This window comes from Dipodomys spectabilis, unplaced genomic scaffold, assembly GCF_019054845.1.
Source record: "Dipodomys spectabilis isolate Male_0828 unplaced genomic scaffold, ASM1905484v1 ptg000018l, whole genome shotgun sequence".
Classification (NCBI taxonomy): domain Eukaryota; kingdom Metazoa; phylum Chordata; class Mammalia; order Rodentia; family Heteromyidae; genus Dipodomys; species Dipodomys spectabilis.
Window position 1 is genome coordinate 19,544,395 of NW_024870695.1, and position 23,094 is coordinate 19,567,488.

Consider the following 23,094-nt stretch of genomic DNA (forward strand, 5'->3'; position numbering starts at 1 on the left):
GAGAATAGGGAGCAGACAAGGCAAAATATCTTGCTAGGGGCTAGAATATGAAATACAGATTAGGCTAGTCATGTCACAAATGAGGTTCCCACCAGTGCCAGAAAGAGCTAGGGAGATAACCACAGAGTATTATAAATGGCCCCATCTAAAACAGCTAGTCACCCTGATAATATTAGTCACAGGAAGGCCCCACCTCATTATGAGAAATACAATTACAAGGAGATATTTCATTCTAAATTTTTAGAATACCTATGTTAACTCACTTATATTAGGGGGAAAAAATGTAGCCAGGTGCTGGTGGTTCCTAGCTACTCAGAAAACTGGGATCTAAGGATCACGATTAGAGGCCAGCTGGGATGGAAAAATCGCTGAGAGTCTTATCTTTAGTTAACTAGCCAAAAGCCAGAAGTGGATATGTGTCTCAGGTGGTTGAGTGCCTGCCCCTCCCCCCACCCTTGAGTGAAAAAAGTCAAGTGAGAGAGAGCACTAGGCAGAGTTCAAGACCCAGCATCAACACACGGAAAACAACAGAATGAGAGTTAAGTGAAAAGTTAGTCCTTGGAGCGCACCTCAATTGGCTTTGGCTAGTATATTAAAATATTAAAGCCAAGGTCCCCTGCCTTTCTCCAGTCGCCATTTCCAGGGTGCTGGAAAAACAGATTTGTGGAACTGAGTCTGGGTTGACAGCCAGATGCAAGATCTACAGACAGAAGAGGTGTCTATCACATGGCTAATTAGCTTTGCCTGGCTATACACTCCCCTCTCCCCCTCTCTCTAACTAGTTCCTCACAGGAGATTGTAAACATCAAACGTCACTCTGCTGGTGTTAATTGAATGCAAAGGAAAAGGCGATACATTCTGGTTCAGAAAGGGGGGTGGGGGTAACTGGAGAGGGGTTGGGCTTCTCAAATCCAGATTGGCATTCCAAAGCAGCTCTACAGCCAACCCATTTCCTGCCAAAGCAACCAGGATAAATCCCTCTTCACTTTCGCACAAAGAGGCTGGAAAGCCGGGCTCCTAGGAGATGTGGTTAGAAATGGAGAGCTTGTGTGTGGCCGGCGCCCTGTTGTCCCTCCAGGAAATGGGAGAAAGACAAAAAGGCTGCTGGGGCCGGCGAGCCCCCCACTCCACCCCCCTCCACCTCCCCACACTTTTTCAAGCCAAGCGCTCCTCCTCCACCTGCAGCGACCGTCTAAAAGGCAGAGCACAGACGGTCCCACCTCGGGTGTCCGGGGGTGACGATGGGCGTGGGGCACGCACTTCGCTGTGGTTCATTCTGCTGCAGGTGGCTGACCTAGCGGTCCTTCCTTGAATTCTGACCGCGACTCCGAGGTTTGTGTTATAATAACCTCATCCTACCTACCTGGTCTCCCAAGCACGGCAAAGGGGACGTGGAGGATCTCCAATCCCCAAGCTGGGGCTGCTGGGTCGCCCCACTTCTTTAAAAGGGAGGAGGTGGCAAGAAGCCCCCCCACCTGGGGCTGGGTGCTGGGCAGCACCGCGGCCTCCTTCCTGGAGGGGGACCCACCTGGAGCCCTGGCCACGCCCCTGGGCGCGGGTGCGGCAGGTGCACCGGCCACGCCCACACGCCGGACCACGCCCACACGACGGGTCACGCCCACACGCCGGACCACGCCCATCTCCAGGCCACGCCCCCTGGCTCCCCGCCTCCGGGTCCCTGCCCGCCGGCGCCCGCGGAGCGTTCCAGCCCAGAGGAGGAGGAGCCGGGAAGGGGGTGGGGACAGGGGGGCACGGAGCGAGCGGGGTGGAGCCGGGAGTCGCCGGGCGGCGGAGGCGGATTTCCTGGGCCGCTGTGTCTCTGGAGCGACCATGGCGTTTGGGAAGAGTCACCGGGATCCCTACGCGACCTCCGTGGGCCACCTGATAGGTAAGGAGGGGAGGGCGGGACCGACATCCGGACAGACAGACCTCGGGGACCGCGGAGCCCTTTCCACCCCCTGTCTTCCACCCCCCGCCCCCCTCCACCGGAGGACCGGCGGAGCTGGACCCAGAGGGCAGCGCTCCCTTCCCCCACCTTTTCCCTCTCCCTCCCCTTCGGCCCTCCCCTCCTCCTCCCCGCAGCCCTCCCCTCCCCCCTCCCCCGCAGCTCTCCCCGGCACCCCGTGCGTTTCTTTCCGACCCTCTCATCCTGAGCTCCCCCCACTCCCCAGCCAATGCACGTCCCCCGTGGATGCCAGACAGGTGAGCCACAGCGCTCGGGCCAGGCGATCTGCATGCACCTTTACCACGCGAGCCAGAAACTTCTTGGCCCAGAGAAGGTCCTTTGCTGCCGAAGTGCTGTTCTCTCTCAGGGCACCGTGTGTGTTGCCTCTTTCACCTACGGGGGTGAAAGAAGAGACTTAGGGAGATGAATTGATGTGGCTTCCCTGGAGGAGCAAGTCCCTTCAAACCGATCTTAGCTCGTGCAACCCCCTGGGTTTACCTTTCTGGGTAAACAGAGAGACTTGGAAACGTGTTTTTATTGTTGCTGGGTCTTATTTCATTTTTTTGGGGGGGGGACATGGGAGTGGAGGAAAGAGGGATTGGGGAGCCCACGTTGGAGACCGCCGGGGACGCTCAGGTTTCCTTCTGGTGCATCTGCCTTCCCAAGGCCTGGGTTCTGAATCACTAAGGTGGAAGCAGAAACTGGTGATTGGACTCTTAACCAGTCCCCAGCTTCCTTCACCTCTCCACCTTCCCTTCCCTCCCCCCCCCCTCCGCCCATTCCTCCCCCTGGGGATGGGGTGTGGCATTATCTGTCAAGAATCTTAGGGCGGTGATGCAATCCTGAGAACCTACTAGTTGTTGGTTAGAAGCTCCAGGTCTGGGATCAAGTTGACTGCTGGGTGATCCCATACGCCCCAATGCGCGTGAGTTTTCACGCCTTTAGGAGAGGAGCTACCCTTGAGGGGTAGTCTGATAGACAGTGGGTATTAGAAATGAGCCCTGGGCAAATACAGATTCAGACCCAGTACAGATTCTGTTGTCTCTTCAAAGACAACAGAAACTTTAGCAGGTCTGGTTAATTCCTTAGCTGGGTAAACATTAACTGCCAGCTGTGTATACCTGGGTTTGTACCTGGACCAGACCTGAATCTCAGACCTTGAGTAAGTCACTTATAGGACGATTGGACACCCTTTGTGGTAGTTACTAGAGGACACCTTGAAAATACAAGAGAAATGCCTAATGCACACAACTTACGAAAAAGCAAGTGAAAAACTCTTGCTCTGGCTTTTGAAGGGTGAGTAGGAGTATTCAAATATTCTCTATTCCAAGGTGGGAAGAAAGCTAAACTCTTGGGGTTCACTCAGTCATGCCAGTTATTATTATTTCTTCTTCGCATCTGGTGTTTTTTCAATTGTTTTGCTTCCTTACTCTCAAGGTGTTTATGTGCTGGTGCTTAGTGATCTTTCTAAGATAGTAATTCATTCATTCATTCCCATCATACTTGCTAGGAAAGTGACTGCCACTTGAGCCACATCCCCTCAGCACCGCCGCCCCCCCCCCCTTTTTTTGCTGTAGCTATTGTTCAGATAGGGTCTCCTGCTTTTTAATGAGATGGCTTCAAGCTATGATTCTTATCTCTGCCTCGAGTAACTGAGTACACAGCACCATCTCTAGCTCCAATATTTTGTGCTCTTGAAGATGTCTGGAGAGGAGAACATACCTACTTATTTAATGATCATACTCCAGGTACAGGAACTGCCTTGGTTAGTATAGGTAACCAGAAGTAATTTTACTTAGTAATTCTGAGTGCTCACCCTTCCCTCCTTTCTTCCTTATAAACAAACGCAATAGTTGGTGTCAAACAACCTCAATTTGAATGCAAGTCCTTCTTCCTACTTCCCGCACAACTGGAGTCCTTACCTTAATCTTTCTGAATTTCTGTTATATTATCTCCAATAGTGTGTTAAATCAGTTGCATAAAATGCTAAGCACTGTGCTTTTCACCCTGTAGGTGACTGACTGCTCAATAAGCAACAGTCCAGTTCTGGAGTTGATTTTCTCTGAAAGACTGGCAGATGGAGATTTTAGCAGTTCTGGTCCTGAAACCAGGTGTTGGACGAGTAGTCTTTATTAATAAGTCATTCATTACTGTTGCCACAGCAACACTCTGAACTTGACTCTGATTGATTCCTGAATTACTGGGAAATGTTCAGGAAAGAAAAAAAAGTCACTCTGCCCTTTGGTAACCTAAACAAAATGATACTGGTGTACCCTAAGGCTGATTATCTCAAGAGAACTGACATTTCGTATGCTTTGCAGAAAAGGCTACATTTGCTGGAGTTCAGACTGAAGACTGGGGCCAGTTCATGCACATCTGTGACATAATTAATGCTACCCAGGACGGGTAAGTTCAGGTAGAGGTCAAACCATTGTCCCTGGGGAGGAGCATCAGAACTGTGACATGTTTTCCCGGGTCCACACTGTTGGAGTTCTTGTGGGAACAGTATTTTCCTCATTCCTCGACACCCATTACCTTGAGAAGAAATCAGAGGTCTCTTCTTAGGTTCCGCACTTGGAGTATCTAAGACTATTATAATTTATTTCCTCTTTGCCTTTTCCTTCATAATTTTAACTGGGGTTCAAATTCCTTGTTTTTGAAAAGATAAAGAAAAAAAAAAACTATTTTTTAAAAAGAGATAGATTGTTTCCCCTTTTAGGAACTTTTCCGTCCCTCCTCTGATTGCCAGTGTTTTATGTAACTGGAAAATATGATAGAGGAGCTAGTTGACTTCTGGTGTTAACCAGTCTGTGGGCAGCCCTTGCAATTATCTGGAAACAATCTAGCAGTCTTTATTCTGCTTTTTTTTTTCCCCTAATGCCAGCTCACTTATGTTTGTTTTATGCTCTTAAATGCTTTGCTGCCTTTGCAGTACTAGGCGATTGAAGTCAAGCTTGCTAGCAAGCATTCTGTCACTTGAGCCAGTCTTTTTGCTTTTAGTTTATTTTTCAGATAAAGTCTTACAGCAATTTTGTTAGGGTATTCCCCAGACCGTGTTCCTCTGCTACCTCCACCTCCTGAGTAGCTGAGAATAGAGTTGTGCACCACCATGCCTGGCCAATCTGTTGTCTTTTGATACAGTTTTGAAACTAAAATAAATAAATAAATTTTTTTACCATTCCTAACAGTTGAACTCAAGGTCTGGGCACTGGCCTTTGCTCAAGGCCAGCACTCTACCACTTTGAGCCACAGTGCCACTTCCAGTTTTTTTGGTGATTAATTGGAGATGAGGCTAATGGACTTTCCTGTCCTGGATGGCTTCAAACCTTGATCCTTAGATCTCAGCTCTCTGAGTAGCTATGATTATAGGTGTGAGCCGCCAGCACCCAGCTCCTAAATTATTTTTTTTTTTCAAAGTCATGAGCAAGGGCCAACTAGTTTAAACTTAGGTAACTATAGGTCATCATAAGGAATACAGTTCTCTTGATTTTTCCTCCATATTGTAAAGTAAGAACTGATCGTCATTACAACTTGATTATTTTTGTGTGTTAGTGGAAAATGTTTACGGCTAATAATTCTAAGTGTTTATAAGTTTTACCTCTGTAATCTTGAGTAAAATCCTCTGTGTATTGCTTTCTCCTATTTGCTGTTAATACCAGTTTCTTCACTGATAATATAAAAAAGCAATCTTGTAAAGTGATTTTTGACCCTCTGCTTGCTATTCTTACTTTGCAACATAAAGTTGTGGCACATCAAAAACAGACCTAGTTTGTTGTAATTCCTTTTACAAGGTAATTCAGAGAAGTACTAGTAGTCTTAGTGTAGTGTGGCCAACTTCATCATTTTGGGGATTGCCATTCCTGCACAGTTCTGAGCACTGTTGGAGTGAAGTGGATCTGAGCACATGTCCTGGATGAGTGGTGCTTTATAGCAAATACTCTATGTAGACATTTTATTTGATTCTCAACAACGGGCAGGTGGTGTTGTGTGCCTATCTTCATTAGGAAATAGAGAAGGGAGGAGTGAAGAGACCCACCTTACTTGACACAGTAGAGCCAAGGTCTTGCTCTCCTCTGTTCTTTGGGTCATACAGATTGCTTTTTAGAGATACTGCTTGGGGTGATGTCAATGTATTTCTTGCTACAGGCCAAAAGATGCAGTGAAAGCTTTGAAGAAAAGGATCTCCAGAAACTACAACCATAAGGAAATCCAACTCACCTTGTCAGTAAGTACTTTAATATTACAACTAGACTCTATGATTTTTCCAATAGAGACTTTTTTTTTTAATCTGGGATTCAAAAGTACAAATATTATATGGTAACTATTGGGTGAGCAAAGAGTTATAGACTGTGTGAGTTAAGACTTTTCTCTTCATGGAGAATCAACAGAATGGAGTTCAGTTAAATATGGTAGCATCTAGATTTGTAGCAAGAAAGAGTAGTCATAGAGATAATTTTTTTTCTAGTCAGGTGAACTGATGGTTAAAAGCTTGTAGGTGCTGAGCAGATGAAGAAATTCGTGTACATATATTTTAGTTATTAGTTGAAGATGGAGTGATTACAGTCTTACTCTCTGTTGACTTTCTGCTGCCTTGAACAACTCTGTGGGATCCTGAGGTGTTGGCTGCCCAGGGTTTTTCACCGTAGTTCTGTCACGCGATGTAATGTTGAGAGTGTTCTTTGTTGATTTAAGTTAAGTCTCATATGCACTGTATAGTCTATGGTATGGACTTTTACTTGACATGTTCCCATTTCCCCCTCCCCCACTCTGTTTTGCGCCATATGACCTCGTCAGTCACATTGGTGAGTTTTCTCTTTTTACTTTGGTATGTGTTGCAAGTCCTGCCTGCTGCCTGTGTGACCTTCTCATTTCTTCTGCATGTCTTCATTTACCTACACGTGGCCCTGGGTCTTGCATGGTTATGGCTCTGATGGACAAACATCACATGGTGTTTAAGAAGTGGGAGAATGTTTATTCAGAGGGCTGTGGGGCAGAGCTTCCAGGCTCTAGGGTCATATAGAAGGAAGTACGTACCATCTTGTGTACTTGGAATTGAACTAGAAGAGAAGACATGAATTGAATTAGTCTTCATGATTACAGCCACTTAAGGAGACCCTCCAGTTGGGATCTGAATATAGTTTTAGGGGCATTTTCCTGCTCTCACTGATTTTGAACTCTCCCTTGCCGTTAACTATGTGGCAGCCACTTTAGATAACAGAACAAAGGAAACAATGGAGAAAGGAGTAAGGTACTTCTGTGGAAATATCAGAACAGTGGACCTGCCATTAGTTTCTTTTGTTTTGCTTTTGCTCTGCCCGGTATTGAACATGATGGATAGAAATGCCTGGAATAGCTTGAGGAGATGGATGGAGTTGAAACAGTTGGAAGGGGGCATGATGAAGAGGTGACATTGATCAAGATGCATTGTACTCATACCCTGACAATGTAAAGTTGATATCCCTACTTAAAGATAATAAAATTAAAACAAAATAGAAATGCTTGGACCTAATTGATCCTCAGGACATCAGCAGAGATGCTTGTATTTCCATTTCACACATGAGGAAACTCTGATTTTTGTAACTTTAAAAGGCTATTATGGCCAGGCATTGGTGGCTCACTCCAGTAATCATAGCAACACAAAAGACTGAGAATTGTAGTTCAAAGCCAGTCAGGGAAGGAAAGTCTCTTGAGATTCTTATTTCCAATTAACCACCAGAAGTTGAGCTATGGCTCAAGGGGTAAAGTACTAACTTTGAGCAAAAAAGCTCAGGGTCAGCACCCAGGCCCTGAGTTCAAGTCCTAGTGCATGCACGCTCGCGTGCACACACACACACACACACACACACACAAGTTATTATGTAGTCTAGTTGAGATTTGATACCAGTTCTTGAATTCTAAGTTCCATGTTCTGACTCTGTACTACTTTGCTTCTCTAAATGAATCAAGTTGCTCAGCCACTGTAATCCTAGCTACTCAGGAAGCTGAGAACTAAGGATCAAGATCCGAAGCCAGCACATGCAGCAAAGTCCAGGAGACTTTTACTTCCAATTAAGCCCCCAAAAGCCAGAAGTGGAGCTGAGGCTAACTTAGAGCACAAAAGCCCAGGGACAGCAACTAGTCCCTGAGTTCAAGCTCTACCCCCCCACAAAAGCATCAGGATTCTTAAAAATAGCAGTCTACAGTGCTTTATCTGTGCCATTAATACCCTTCTGCATGTGTGATGCAAGGCTAGGTATGCCTCAGTGCATGGGCCTCAGTGTCCATGCACTGGCCCTCACCTCTTCTCTCCTAGTAGTGCCTGTGAAGACTGAAGGACTCATATAAGGTTCTAGCAAGCTAGGGCATAAAGAAATGAATCCACTCTAAGGAATGACTTTCTCTAAAATGAAATGGATCTCAAGGATGCAGAAGATTAGGAGAATTTGAGTGAGGAAGAGGATAGGAGGAGGTGAATGTGTACCACTTTCTGTATTCTAGCATGGAGTATTATTGTTTTGCCACCTGACTATTGTTTACCTGTTATAATGGTTTGCCTCTGTGTTTCGTCCAGCCTTCTTGACATTTTGGTGGTGCTATCTCTGTGTCTATATCATCCTCCATTAGGGTCCCTCCTCTCTGAGGATGGAGCACTTCCTTCCCTGAGCAAGTTGAAGGGGGCTAGAGTGTTCATTCTTGTGACCCTCCATTCTTCCCTTCCATTCATCACCGCTTAAGTCACTACCTGCTTGCTGCTTTTCTTCTATTAACCTTACCTCATCGCTATGGACCTTCTGCCTTGAGATTTCCATATCAGTATGTAAGAACAAGAGAGTCTAAAATCTGTGCAAAAGTAACGAGGAGTATCGTGGGTTAGGGGTTAGAACACAACAACTTTATCCCAAGAGTTAGAGTACATTAAGGTTGGGAAAAGACTTACTGTGTCTCAACTTCTCTTGAAATGGGCCTTTGACTCTTGATGGTTTTATGCAGGCTGCACGCTATAGGCATGTTTGTAAACACAGCGAGGCTAGCTGCAATGTATCATCCAAACCAGTACAGTTTTGAGAGTGAAAAGGTGTGTCATCACTAACAAAACCAAGATAACAGGAATGTACCTTAGCTCCTTGAGAAAATTCTCCTTTGACTCTTGGCATTTGTACATAAGGGTCCCCAAGTTGTGACTCTGATGGCCTATGTGATCAGACTTCAGTCCACCTAAATACCTTGCAGAGGTGTGTTCAAGGCCTGGGCGCTAAGTTCAGTATTCACGTAAGCCCCGCTGAATTATGAGGGAAACTAGGCATAGGCGAAATCACCCGGTGTCTGTCAAATGCACTTGTACATTTTCTAACAGACTGCTTAAAAAGCTATCCTCTTGTTTGACATTTTCCTCTAATTGCTATGAAGTGATAAGAGCCTGTTGAAGCCAATTATAAATGTTATGTATATTGTTTATCTTTTTGGATCTCCATCGACTTGTTATCCTTGATTAAGTCTTTGATGGGATCTGACTCTATCCTCATGCCCTCCTGTCAACTGATAAGAACAATTTTGTCAAGAAGCCATTCATTTCTTTCATTTTCGCTCTTGCAGTGCTGGGCCATTAAACCCTGGTCCTTCTAGCTGGCAGACAAGTACTCTACCATTGAGCTATACACTCAGCCCAAGAAGTCAGGACTTCTGTTTTGATTTTTAAAAAGCACTGCTACCAGGCTATAAAGCCTGCTCGGAGTCTGAGACTGTAGACTTTCCGTGAATGAGTCCATTGTGATTAATCTCAGCAAGATACTACTCTCATTGTCTAAAAGAAAGTTGTTGAACAGGTTCCTGAGAATCAGTGGATTTTAATAGACCATTATGGAATACCCACTGGATGGAGAGCTGTAGTGGTTTCAGAAGACACATAAAACATGACCGGCCCCCCGTGCTTGTCATGAGAGAAGATGAGAAGACTCAGCTTTCTTCCAAGATTCTTTAGTAGGGTAAGGATGTTAGCATGGTTACCGGAGGTAGTCCAGGTGTAGTCTTCAACTCTGTCAAACCTGAAACCAGGTTGTCACCACTGTGCCTAGTGTAGAAATGTTCAGTGAGAAATGAGACTGCCAAGTAGCTCTTTTTCTTTCATCCCTCTGTGAAGAGAACATGACTATTTGTTGATCAGCACTTTTTCTCCTGAGCCACCACAGAAGCAGATGATCACAATAGTTGCCACATGTATTGAGTTCTGAAAACAGACTTCTGGACTCAACGTTCTGTTGAGTCTTTGAAACAAACCTCTCCTTGCAGCAAGCTTCTAGAGGTAGATATGTTGTCTATTTTGCAGTTATCCAAGCTCAGATAAGGGGGTTTTTGCCCAGTCAAATACACTGGGAAATTAGTGAAGTTTAGAATCACTCATTTTGGTTACTTTGGTTCTGTCCCACCTAGTAAATGGATTCTTGGTTGTCCTTTTTGCAAAGAGAGGTTTTCTGAACACATTTGCACCAAAGCCATGTTTCAAAATACGTAAAAGCAGCTCATGTAATTTTTTTTATTTTTATTTTTTTTTTAATTGTGAGAATACCGTACAGAGGAGTTACAATTACATGGTCAAGATGACAAGTACATATCTTATCAAGCATTGTTGCCTCCTCTTTGTTTTCCCTTCCCATCCTTTCCCATACTCCCTCCCTCCCCCCACCTGACTATGTAATTTTTTTTTTTTTTTTTACAGTCCCCACCATAGGTTTTATGACTAACTGGGCTGGGGGTTGAGTACTTTAGACATAATGGAGCAAGCGATGTAGAAGTAATTAAATCTGACGGTCTGGATTCCAATGGGAAAATACAATGGGCCTGGTTGCTGATATCCAGATGTTAACATTCTCAGAATTTCTTGTTGACAAGTTGATTTTTTTTTCATGTGTACAATACTTCTTGAGAGTATTGTGTTCACTGTTACCAAAAAATGTTATGATGCAAGGGTCAAAACTTGGTTTGTAAAAATGTAGAATTTTACCAAGAGGTATGTTATTTGCTTCATTATGAGAGGAGCTGAGATGTAGAGACCGTGTCTTTCATACAAAATAGCCAGGCAAAGATGTGTATAAACTGACATTGAGCTAGGGCACTTACTTGCCCTCTCGGTATTTGACCGACTGAAAACTTACTCATTTTAAGACATTCTCAAGCTCTAGGCCATTTGTTATTCAGCTTTTCAACGTGGTCTAACTGGCTGTATCAGTACAAATTACTTTTATTGTATCTGGGGTTTTGTTTCTGTTTTCCTTTGTTTTCACTGTTTTTTTCTTGTGTTATACATAGCTTACGTGGGCACAGCATTGGATTGTCTTCTGGCTCTTTTCCCCTGCTGCTTTTTTGTATTACCATGAAAGTAATATTCAAAATATACACAGTATTGGGGAAAGTTAGGTTTCAGAACGTCTTTTCTCCACAGATGCTGATAGCTTATCTTGGTCAAGTTACCTCTCTAACTAAAGATGGTGGCATAGAGAGCTAATTTTGCTTTTAGAATGCTTTTAGAAATCTACTCTCTGAAATTAGGTGTTTGTGGCTCACACCTATCACCTTAGATACTCAGGAGGCTGTGATCTGAGGATCACAATTTGAAGCCACTCTACGCAGGAAAAGTCCATGAGAATCTTATCGCTATTTAACCAACAAAATGCCAAAAGTGGATCTCAGGTTCAAGTGATAGAACACCAGCCTTGAGTGAAAAAGCTAAGGGACAGCACCCTGGCCCTGAGTTCAGGCCACATTGTTGGCCAAAAAGGAAGGAAAGAAGGGAAGGAAGGAAGGAACGAACAAAGTAAAACAGTAAGTAACTAAGGAAGGAACTTCCTGTATGTAATTCTTTCATATGATCTCTTAGCCTATGTTTATTAAAAAGGATTATTTGCTGGTGCCAGTGGCTCACACCTGGAATTGTGGCTATTCAGGAGACTAAGATCTGAGGATCACAGTTTGAAGCAGGAAGGAAAATCTGTGAGACTCTTTTTTCTTTTTGCCGGTCGTGGGGCCTGAACTCTGCGCTGTCCCTCAGCTCTTCAGCTAAGGCTAGTGGTCTACCACTTGAGCCACAGCGCCACTTCCAGCTTTTTTCTGCTTATGTGGTGCTGAGGAATAGAACCCAGGGCCTCATGCATGCGAGGCAAGCACTCTACCACTGAGCCACCTTCCCAGCCCCAATCTGTGAGACTCTTATCTCCAGTTACAGAAAAAGCCAGAAGTGATGCTGTAGCTCAAATGGTAGAGTACTAGCCTTGAACAAAAGAAGCCCAGGGACAGTGGGCAGGCCTAGAGTTCAAGCTCCAGAACCAGCAAACAAACTAACAACAGCAACAACAAAGTGCTTATTTGAAGATGTCTAATGATCCCAATTACCAGCACACCCTGCTAATTTTTTCTGTCCATATTCTAGTGCTTTAATGTTTCTTCTTCCTGGAATCTTCTCTTTTGTCCTTACCAGTGTTCTCTTGTCCTTACTTTGTGTTCTGTTTTCTGTTTTCTTCAGCTGCCTTCCTTATGTTTTTCTGGCCTGAATAATAGGTGGTCCTGTGCCCCAGCTCTCCTCCCCTCTCTGTTTATCATCAGAATAATGATGAACTCCTCACTTTCCTGAGCTGCAGCTGTGTCTGGACAGCTCCCTGCTTTCCATCTACTTGAATGTCCCCCTTTTCTTTTCCCACTGAAAGTACCTAAATTTCAGCCCATTATTTTTGCTCCTAAAACCCCCCATAATACCATTCCATCCACTCCCAAATTTCCACTCTGGTACCCTCAGTCTGTTGCAGAGGTGAAAACACTTAACTTTCATTCGCTCTTCTTCTTCCATCACACACTCTAAATTATTCTGGTTGTGTTTTTGTTTTTTGATTTTTTGTTTTTCTCAAATCCTGTCCTGTCCTCACTTGCACAGATTACCCCACTTCAGGTCTTTTCAGTATCTGGCCTATACTAGTGGGTGACTACTAGATAGTTCTGTCATTTTGGTGTTGGTTTATTGTCATTGTTGCTGTTGGGTTGCTGTTTGTCCTCCAGTTCCCTTTGTAGAGCACTCCCTTAAAACCTTTTCAGGATGCTACTTTGTCTTGAAGTCTGGGTTAGGGATGTGATGGTAATAAACTAACAGAAACCACTCAGAGGATTCAAATCCACATTCTACTTTGCCTTGTAAATGTCTGAGTAATATGGCATCCCCGCTCCTAATCCCAGTGTCCCCACTTTACCTGTATTAAAAAGCCAGAGACAAACAAGAGTGTTTATCTTCATGCTCAGAACTCACATCTTCCATATCAAATACCCAAGGTAACTAATGTGTGATGAGAAAGTTTTCTTTCTAATTCTTGGTTTCAGTCCATGATCACTTGGCTCCGTTGCTTTTCGGCTTGGACAGTGAACCCTATCGTAGTGGAAATACCCACTTACTTCATGGCTGGGAAGCAGGAGAGAGAGAGAGAGAGAGAGAGAGAGAGAGAGACAGAGACAGAGACAGAGACAGAGAGAGAGACAGAGACAGAGAAAGAGAAAGAGCCAGAGAGAGGAGAGAGGGGAGTGAGGGAGAGGGGACAGTTCCCTATGAAGGCATACTCACTAGGAACTGGCTCCCCCCTGTTAAAGTTGTCACCAGTAGCATCAGGCTGGAGACCAAGCCTTTAACTCCTGAACCTTTGGGAGATACATATTCCAGATCCACACAGTAGCCAAATGTATTGCAGCTCTATGCTCATTTCTATTTTCTTAGCCCCCTTTCAAAACCCAGATTAGGAATAGCCTTTTCAAAAAGTCTTACAGGGACACCTGACCCTAAATCACCATACTTGCTTATTAAGGTCTATATTTAGGCTGACTACAATTTATATGAAAACCAGGACATATTTTAGAGTAGTTACTAAAACCAAGACAACAGGAAAACCCAAGGTCTACCACTGAGAACCTGGGACAAATGTTACCTATCTATAGAGCCCCTATGTTATGCTTGTATTTCCCATTTAGCATTTGCACTATTTCCTGGTGTCATCAACAGTGCTCTTTGGGGCTTGAACTCAGCGCCTGGGTGCTGTCCCTGAGATCTTTGGCTGAAGTGCTCTACCACTTGAGCCACAGCTCCACATCTACCCTTTTGCTGGTTACATGGAGATAAGTGTCACACAGACTTTCCCATCTGGGCTAGACTTGAACCACAATCCTCAGATCTCAAGCCTTCTGAGTAGCTAGGATTATAGGCCTAAGCCGCTGGTGCTGAGCTACCATACATTTGGGGAGAAAACGAATGATCATTATTTGGCAATGTCTGCCTTAATTGAGGAGACAAGAAGTACAATGCTCAATTTTTCTGTCTTATTTTAGCTGATTGACATGTGCATGCAGAACTGTGGGCCGAATTTCCAGTCTTTGATTGTGAAGAAGGAATTTGTCAAAGATAGTCTAGTTAAGCTGCTGAATCCCAGATACAACTTGCCACTAGTCATTCAGAATAGAATCTTGAAATTCATTAAGGTAAGTCTGTTGTACACGTCATGGGATGGTAAATTTCTAAGATTATAAAGATGGTAGTCAAAAAGGACCTGGAAAGCATCTTTTTGGTTGATGTGGAATAATAATTTCTTGGCACAATGGCACCTTTTCTTCTGAAGACTTCATAGTCCTCTCATCCCTTTTTCCCTGTCAGATCTTGTTCTATCCATAGTAATAGTATGTCTGTTTGGTAGCTATGGAAACTATATTCTAAAGTGGAGAACTGACTAGTTCAAGGCTACTTTGTCAAAGATCTACTATTAGAATCTTCCTATTACTTTTGGATTTAGTATAGGGGGAAAAAAAAAACAGAGAAAGTGAGATGGATAGCATCTATATCCAGAATTTTATCAAGATACTGATGCATGCAAGTCTGATTATTTAAAATACTTTATGACATTGTTTATACCTTCTGAAAAGGAACATTTTATCCAGGATAGTAAAAAGAGTAGCTTTCTCTCTCTGGGTAAGGATCATATAATTGCATTTTTCCATCATAAGCTTAAGAACTTCGGTTTTGTTATGGTTGTAACTCTGGGACTTTCTCTTTCTTGAACTCAGACTTGGTCACAGGGTTTTCCAGGAGGCGTGGAAGTAACTGAGGTGAAAGAAGTGTACCTGGACTTGCTGAAGAAAGGTGTCCAGTTTCCTCCCTCAGACGCAGAAGCTGAAACAAGACAGGAGGTAGGAGGCTCTCATTTGACTCATGTAAAGTAATGTTATATGTTCCTTGGGCATTCTCTTAAGATAAGGGATTGAGCAGTTTACGAGAAAGCTGAATTTATCGGGAGGATTTCACCCTATTGTACAAAATAACAAAGGTTCATCATCAGACTTTGCTGTTAATGTCTGATATAATAAGGAAGTATGGGTGTAAATACGGTCTTCTTTTGTTAGGTTTCCAAATACTTTTTGACATATTAATGCTAAGAAGCATTGGTCTAAAGCCCATGCTAAGCCAGGTGCTACTCAGGAGGCTGAGATCTGAAGATTGCAGTTCAAAGCTAGTTCAGGCAGGAAAGTCCATGAGACTCTTATCTCCAGTTAACCACCAGAAAACCAGAAGTGGCACTGTGGATCAATGTGGTAGAGAGCTAGCCTTGAGCTAAAGGGCCCAGGCCCTGAGTTCAAGACCCATGACTGACCATAAATAAGTAAATAAATAAATACTAAAATAAAGCCCCATGCTTAGCGCTGTACATCCAATGTTGCTGAGAATGTCTTGACCCAGGAAGCCATTCATTGCTAGAGGAAATGCCCTACCAGCTCTGATTTGAAAAGACTTTACATGAATTGATTTACAATCCAACAGAGAGTGGCGACAATCTCACCAGGTAGACCTGTGTGAAAAACCAAGAGTACTTTATTAAATTATAATTCAGTTAATTATATCTAACAACTTATGACTCTTAAGTCATTTGCTTAAGACTCTTACAACATATTAGACATGTCAGTACCTGATGGCTGACTGTGGGCTAATGTCCTTTATCCAGGACTTTGGCTTGACAGTGCCAGAGTTAGCTGAAGGAGGAAACTAGACTTAAGATTACTATGCTAACTCAGAGTGTAACATTTCCATGTTTCACACTGATAGACTGCTCCAATCTCAGCCCATGCACCAACATCGGTCCCAACTGCTCCTGCTCTTCCATCCATAACTGCTACCAAGAACCCGACTATTTCATTAGTCCCAGAACAGGTAACAACAGTGATAATTGTATTTATTGATACTTTTTCTAAGTTCTAAACAACATGTGTGTATGTGTGTGGGGTGTGTGTATATATATATATATGTATGTATATGTATATACAGGTGTGTGTATACAAATGTATTACACTATAGGATATAGGTATTTCATTTTAGAGAACACTGAACCTTAGTGAAGTAATTGTTGCTCATCCCTCAGGAGAACTTTCAGTGAGTTCTGTCTGATTCTAAAGTTCACACTTTTTAAGAGTTGTGCTTTGCTAGCAGGTTTGAGGACTTTGAGGAGTCTTTGGCTATGAATTGGATCTTGTGTCATCTGCCAGTTGCTTTCTCTTACTACCAATAGGATTGTCCATATATTATTTCAGAAAGCTGTTTAGGTGTTCACCTTATTATGTTGTTTTGTCTGTTTATCAGAGATAATTTTTTGAAGCTCATTTATGTCCTTTTATAAAACTACCATTAAATATTAAACCTTACTTAGTGTATTAACTAATATCAACTATGTGTTTCTTACATAAAAGTTAATATGCTTAAATTCTTCTTAGAATTTAATCCAGGAAACAAAAGTAATATTTTTAATCCTTTCTCCTTTAAATTTTTTAAAAACACTTTAAAAATCCTCATCCTTTTTCCTCTTTTCCTCCTCCTTCCCTTCCTCCCCTTCCTTCCCCTCCTCCTCCTTCTTCTCTTTCATCTTCTTGCTCCTCCTCCTTCCTTCCTTCCTTCTTTCCTTGCTACCTTCCTTCCTCCTCCTTCTGTTCTTCTTCTTCTTCCTCCTCCTCCACTTCTTCCTCCTCCTCCCCCTCCTTCGCCTTTCCCCTCCTCTTCCTCCTCCTCCTCCTCTTCTTCTTCTTCTTCTTTCTTCTTTCTTCTTCTTCTCTCCACCCCCCCGCATGAGTTACAAAAAAATTCAGGATAATATATTCTATTTTTTCCAGGTTCTAGTACCTTCTACTAGGTACCTAGTACCATCTCTCTTCCCAATACTGGTTCTTATCTGATTTTTTTTTTTATCTTCACTTACAGCTTTCTTAAGTAATCTCAAGTCCATTTAGAAGGTGACAGTTTCATTTGCACAAGAATTATATTTATAATTCTATAAACTTAAATATACTTAAAATAGTTTTACGAAGGTAGTTTCCAGGATATATTCTGGAACTGGGCAGTAGGTGTCTTTATATGTCTGCTTTACTGATTGCTGGGTGTTATTGTCTACAGATTGGAAAGTTGCACAGCGAATTGGATATGGTGAAAATGAATGTGCGAGTGATGACTGCCATATTGCTGGAGAACAAGCCTGGGTCTGAAAACCCGGATGACATAGAGCTTCTGCAGGTACAGTATGATATCAGGGACCATTGGTACAGCTGGTCTGAAACTTTGAGCTTTGGAGGTAGAAGACATGTTAATAATAATGTCTAGTCCGTCCTCTTACAGCTTGACTTCATCTGATTTCTAAACTTAAAAAGATCTAAGTTGAACCCTGACCAGAAATGCATCATAACTTAAGTAGAATCCTTACCCTCTTATAATAGAACACTTATAGCTTTGTCCAGTCTAGTCTCTTACTATTGCCAGTGTATAAATATTGCCTCTGTGTCCTCCAGCTCAGCAAATGTCTTAAGTGACTATGATGTGGTACAGGATATGGAAATAAACTGTCCTAGTTTTTGAGAATTATAGCTAGTGAATAAAACTGGTTTATAAACAGCACAGTAAACTATTACAAGTGATGTAATATAAAATCTGTCCAAATGTGGTGGGATCCTATATAAGGACAAGGAAAAAAGTGGTGTGGTTTTTAGGAAAGATATACGCAGGCAGTATACTAAAGAAACAAGTGGACAGAGCATCTGGACCTGTCTGTGGTCATATAGTTCATGTTTATATGATATAGTCACGCCTCATTTCCCACTCCTCATTTCTCATGTTGTTAGCTTTCCTTAATTTCTTAGAATGTTATATTAGTATATAACAGTTTTTCTTAATCATTTGGAAAGAACAATGAGCAAATATTAGCAGTCTTCAGATGTGTGGAGCATCCTGTGCATTCCTTCCGTGTTCTGGGCAGGACTGAATTGTGAACAATCTTGAATGTGCTGGATTGTTTTTTCTCTTAACTCAGGAGTCAGCAAACTGTGAGCTATAGGCCACGTGCAGGTCTTTGTTTTTGTGTTGTCTGAGGCCTCAGGAGGGTCATATAAATGGATAGTTTTAAGTTGTTTAAAAAATAAAAAGAAAAACCTTAGAGGTTATTTCTTATTGTATACAAGCCTATACCCAGAAACCACCAGGATCTCTGATACACCTTTTACTCCACACGACAATATCAATGAATGTGAATGTGTAATAAGAAAAGGATTCAGAGATTACATTTGTAATCCTAGCTACTCAAGAGGCTGATATCTGTGGATGGAGGTTCAAAGCCAGCTAGGACAGAAAAGTCCATGTGACTCTTAGCTCCAAGTAACCACCAGAAAACCGAAAGTGGAGTTGTGGTATAAGTAGTGGAGCATTACCTTGAGCACAAAAGCTCAGGGCTGGTTCCCATTCCCTGTATTCATGCCCTAGGACTGGTACAAAGAAAGGAGGGAAGGAAGGGAGGGAGGGAATGAAGGAGGGAGGGAGAGAGGGAGTGAAGGAAAAGGAAAGAATTCAAAGCAGTGCCTTGGGAGCATAAACTTCCAGATTCAAAATATGAGCCATATAGGACATTGAGGACTTCAAGTCATGCCAAAAAGGGAAATCAATCAACATGACAGAAAGAACCACTAAAACCATATCAGCCACATGGTATTTGATGGTACACCTAGCACTTGAGAGGCTAGGCAGAGTATCATGAGTTAGAGACCAGCCTGGGCTACAGAAGGAAAGCATATGACAATCAAACCACATTTAAATAAATAAACCAACTCCATCTAAGCTGAGGTGCTACACACCAGATCAGGTTTTTAGGCAGATCCTCCTGGTGGAATTAAGATGACAAATTATGGTGAAGCAAAACTATATTCTTTATACTCATTGGGCTTAGACTGTAATATATTAGTGAGAGATCATGCCCATGGTTGAGTAAGTTTACAAAACCAATTAGCTACTATATTTCTCCTTGGAGGTTTGTAAAATTGATGCTTATAGTAAGACTCTCAGAGATTGTTTGGCCCAATATTAATGAACATTTTTTGTGAACAAAGAATTCCTCCCTGCTAAATATCTGTTAATATTCCATAGAACTTTAGAGTAATATACCTTAGAAGGCACATCAACAGTTGTGATCATTGGCTCTTAGTATATTATGTTAGGTTTAGAGTGTTTTACTTAGGATCATTATCATGTATTAATTTGCAAGTAAGTGTTTTTTGAGGTTTTTGCCCTTGGGCAACTCATTTACCATCACTGGTCTTAGTTTGTGTAAATATAAAAATGAAGAGTTTAGATGATATTTTGTAAACAAAAGAAATACTAAGCACATCCTATTAATAAATGAAATTAAAGGAAACCAAGCATTAAATAGAATTCATATTGTAGCAATCCTTTAAAAACATTCATAACTGAAGTTTTCTGTAGATAAAAACTTTCTTAGGATGTTAACAAGAATGTTAAATTCAAAATTAAATATCAAAGTACAAGGGTACAAAGCAGATTTTTTTTTCAAAAATGGCCATAGCAATATATCTTATTTCACATGTTCTTTCCAGACCATTCTGAGCTTGAAAATGAAATGATTTGTGACTTTTTCTCTCCTGTTCTCAACCATCTGTGGCAAACAGTCCTTCAGTAAAAATGTATGTTCTATTTAAATATGTGAATCCTATTTTATGTTTTATTCTATCAAGCATGAAATCCCGTTTTGTCTCAGAGTCTTTGGGTGTAGATAATCTGATTGAATTTGGAAGTGTGATGCTAATTTGTTGGGTTATTTTAATGCCAGGGCTCAGGGCTGTATTGTCTTGAATAGTAAAGAGACTTAGGTTATAAATCAGCATTAGAATACTGCTCATGCATGGCCAATTCAAGTTGAATGGGTTCTGGCATTGGATCAACTTGTTGATCAACACATTTTTCTATGTGTTTTTTTTTTTGTTGTTGTTAGTAACACAAAGATCTGGTGTAGGAATGCTGTTCTTAATTTCTGAACTGTTGATCTAAAAAAAATGTGATAATGTCGTTCATGGAAAGAAAGGATAAGGAGCACATCTACACTGAAGGAAGTAGCAAGGAAACCACACAGACAGACTATGGAAAAACAAAATGATTCTTTCGTATGTATTTTTTCAAAGGTCTTCTCACCCTCATCTAATCTACTGGATTCAGTAGCAGTGGGACCTCCAAGTAATGTCAGCTTCCTGGCTGGCTGCCCTTGTACGTCAGGAGCAAGCACATAGGAGGTCCTCAGAGGAGATGGGCAGCCATGTGGAAGGGCAAGTCCAATGGAAGGAATGATGTGGAGAGACACGATGATGTTGGTAGAAGGAGTAAATTCTCCTTCCTGTCTCCCATTTACCACTGGCAAGCCCTGTTAGCTGAACCCCATTAGGAACCATAGGGCACCTGGTGATAGGATTAATGTCTTAACAAGCTGAGTAAGACATAAAGTATGGTCCAAGATCTAGTGGGCAAAAGGAATGTGGCCGGTACATAGGAAAGGCCTCCATCTTTCAAAAACTAGTCCATGATTTGTGCATGCTGTCTTAAGCCAGGGAACACAGTCTTGTCACATTATTCTTTAGCATTAAAGGCAGCTTGTATACTTGGAACTGCCTTCTTGTTCTACTTACTGTTAGCTTATTTGGAACCTGTTCCCTGTGTATGTCCTCCCTATGAAATTTAATACATTTTACTCAAATCTCTGTGTTATTCCAGTTCATATTGAGCCACAGGATCACTGAAAGCCCTAGTGGTTCTTGGAAATCTTGTGCTTTAGTATGAAGACTCTTTGAGAATAAAGCCATTCTGTACTATGGACAGCCCTTCCTTCTGGACTTTGAACTTCTCTGGGTGAGAATGGAGTTCTTTTGCCCTAGTGGAGCATGAGAGTTCAGATGGCTATTGTTGTCACAGAAAATGAAGAATTGCGATGTTTGTTTCCAATATTTGCTTTCTTGGCCTTGTACACTTGACCTTGGGCAACTTCCTTTTAGCTTGCATAGCTTTCTCTAGTATCTCCCCAGTTTGGTTTTTCTTATGTTTTGTCTCACCTGAATAGGACACTGAACGAAGAAAATATTTCAGAATAAAAAGAGCTCACAATTTATTGACGTAAGCCCTGACAACTACTTCAAGATAATTTAACTACTTACAGCATGCCAATTTATAAGTACAGTATACATCTTGATCAATTTCATCCCTTCCACCTTTCTCCTCCCCACCCATCCCTGTTCATTCTATCCCTTCAAGTTAGTTGGTTCCATTTTCATAGGTATACACAGAGTATTACGACTGTATCAGGCAGCTCACTTTTTGAAAGGACAACTAGAGAAAGCCTCACTTAAGTTTATTAGAAAAATGTTGAGAGTAAACCATGAAAATAAGAGGAAGACAAGGAAAGTTATTCTCCCCTGCCCATTCTTCTATTTCTACCATTCAGGAACTCGTAAGGTGTTAAGAGTAGGAGGGACTTTTTAAAGTCAAAGAGCCTTATCTTTCTCCCTTAAGGGACTAAGTTGAATATTCAGAGAGGGAAGCAAGTGATGGAATGGGAATGAGACTCACTCTCAGAATCCTGAATTCTGTCCATGGTTTCCACTCCTTTCTTGCTGTGAATCCATGACTTGATGTTCTAGTGTAGACAGCGACACTACATATTGGCTTCTGTAGGCATGAAACAGCTTGTGAGTTATAAAGAAGCAACTTGAATGCAGAAACTGTTCAGTGTTAGGGTTGGAGATATGGCTCTAGGGATAGAGTGCCTGCCAATCAAACACAACTGAATTGAAATCCTAGTCTCTCTGTCTCTGTCTCTCTCACTGTCTGTCTGTCTGTCTCTCTCTCTCTCACACACACACACTGTTGGTGTGGCAGGGAGGAGTTTTTATTCGAGCAGATAAGACACATTGTCTGGTCTCTTGTAGGCTGGGTGGGGAGCACTAAGAGAGAGGAAATATGTTATGGGCTGATAGCACGGTATTACAGTACCGATAGTTTGTCTAGTGAAACTTTCATACAACTTACATGCGTATTGTTTCCTGTTTTCCCTTCTTCAAGCTAGATGTTCAGTCATTTAAAAACATTATCCTGGAGTAGTTGTACAAAGGGTTTTCAAGTCAACATAACAGTTTAGGAGCACAGTGCATCTTAAGCAATGCCACCCCTTCCTTTGTGCTCCTCCATTTTTCTTCTTGCTTTCAGTATACTGCCCCCTGTTGGTGAACCCAGGGTTACCTTCGTCGGTGCTGAATATGCAGAGGGATTTCCTTTCCTGTGTTCTTCCTGAGTGCTTAGTGGAGAGATTGCAGGCATCTGGAGGTCAGAAGAGGGTGCTCTTAATGAGGTCCATTTTGTCTAGCTCCAACTTTGAACTGGTTGTTAATTTCACTCTGCCTTAGAAGCCGGCCTTGGGCTTTACAATCAAAGGAAACCATTCCAGGGGTTCTGTGATAGACACTAGCCACTGTCACTCTTGTTTTGATTCACCTCTCCTGGTTCTCCATATCCATGGCCCTGCAAAGGCCTGCTGTGGGGAACTCTGTGACCCATCTTTTTTGTCCCTGTTACTTGATCTATGCTGTTTCCAGGTGGTGTGGCCCTCCTCTGAGACACACATCAATTGCAAAGATCAGAGTGGGCCAGCGTTTGAAGAGGTTTTCCACATTCTGTTTGGCAAGCCTGCTGAGAGATGTGGTATTCCTTTCATGTTCCCATTCCATCTGCTTTCCAAAGGGCAAAGGCAGGGTCTTCATGTGACCTGAAGCTATTGATGTTAGCTGCAAATTCATTTCAAATTAAT

At 42.4% G+C, this 23,094-nt stretch overlaps 1 protein-coding gene across 5 annotated transcripts in view; it reads left to right on the plus strand.

Annotated features, from left to right (window-relative positions):
- Positions 1 to 1,763: 1,763 nt before the first annotated feature.
- Positions 1,764 to 23,094, plus strand: part of Tom1l1 (target of myb1 like 1 membrane trafficking protein) — a 42,370-nt gene continuing 21,039 nt past the window's right edge. For 4 of the 5 annotated variants that reach the window (XM_042672179.1, XM_042672183.1, XM_042672185.1 and 1 more), the window contains exons 1-7: positions 1,764 to 1,888; positions 4,267 to 4,351; positions 6,092 to 6,170; positions 14,273 to 14,422; positions 15,002 to 15,124; positions 16,035 to 16,139; positions 17,370 to 17,486. In XM_042672179.1, coding sequence (XP_042528113.1) covers positions 1,831 to 1,888; positions 4,267 to 4,351; positions 6,092 to 6,170; positions 14,273 to 14,422; positions 15,002 to 15,124; positions 16,035 to 16,139; positions 17,370 to 17,486 — 717 coding nt within the window. In that variant the 5' untranslated portion in view covers positions 1,764 to 1,830. The remainder of the gene's footprint in view (positions 1,889 to 4,266; positions 4,352 to 6,091; positions 6,171 to 14,272; positions 14,423 to 15,001; positions 15,125 to 16,034; positions 16,140 to 17,369; positions 17,487 to 23,094) is intronic. The other variant, XM_042672190.1, reaches the window with a different exon arrangement.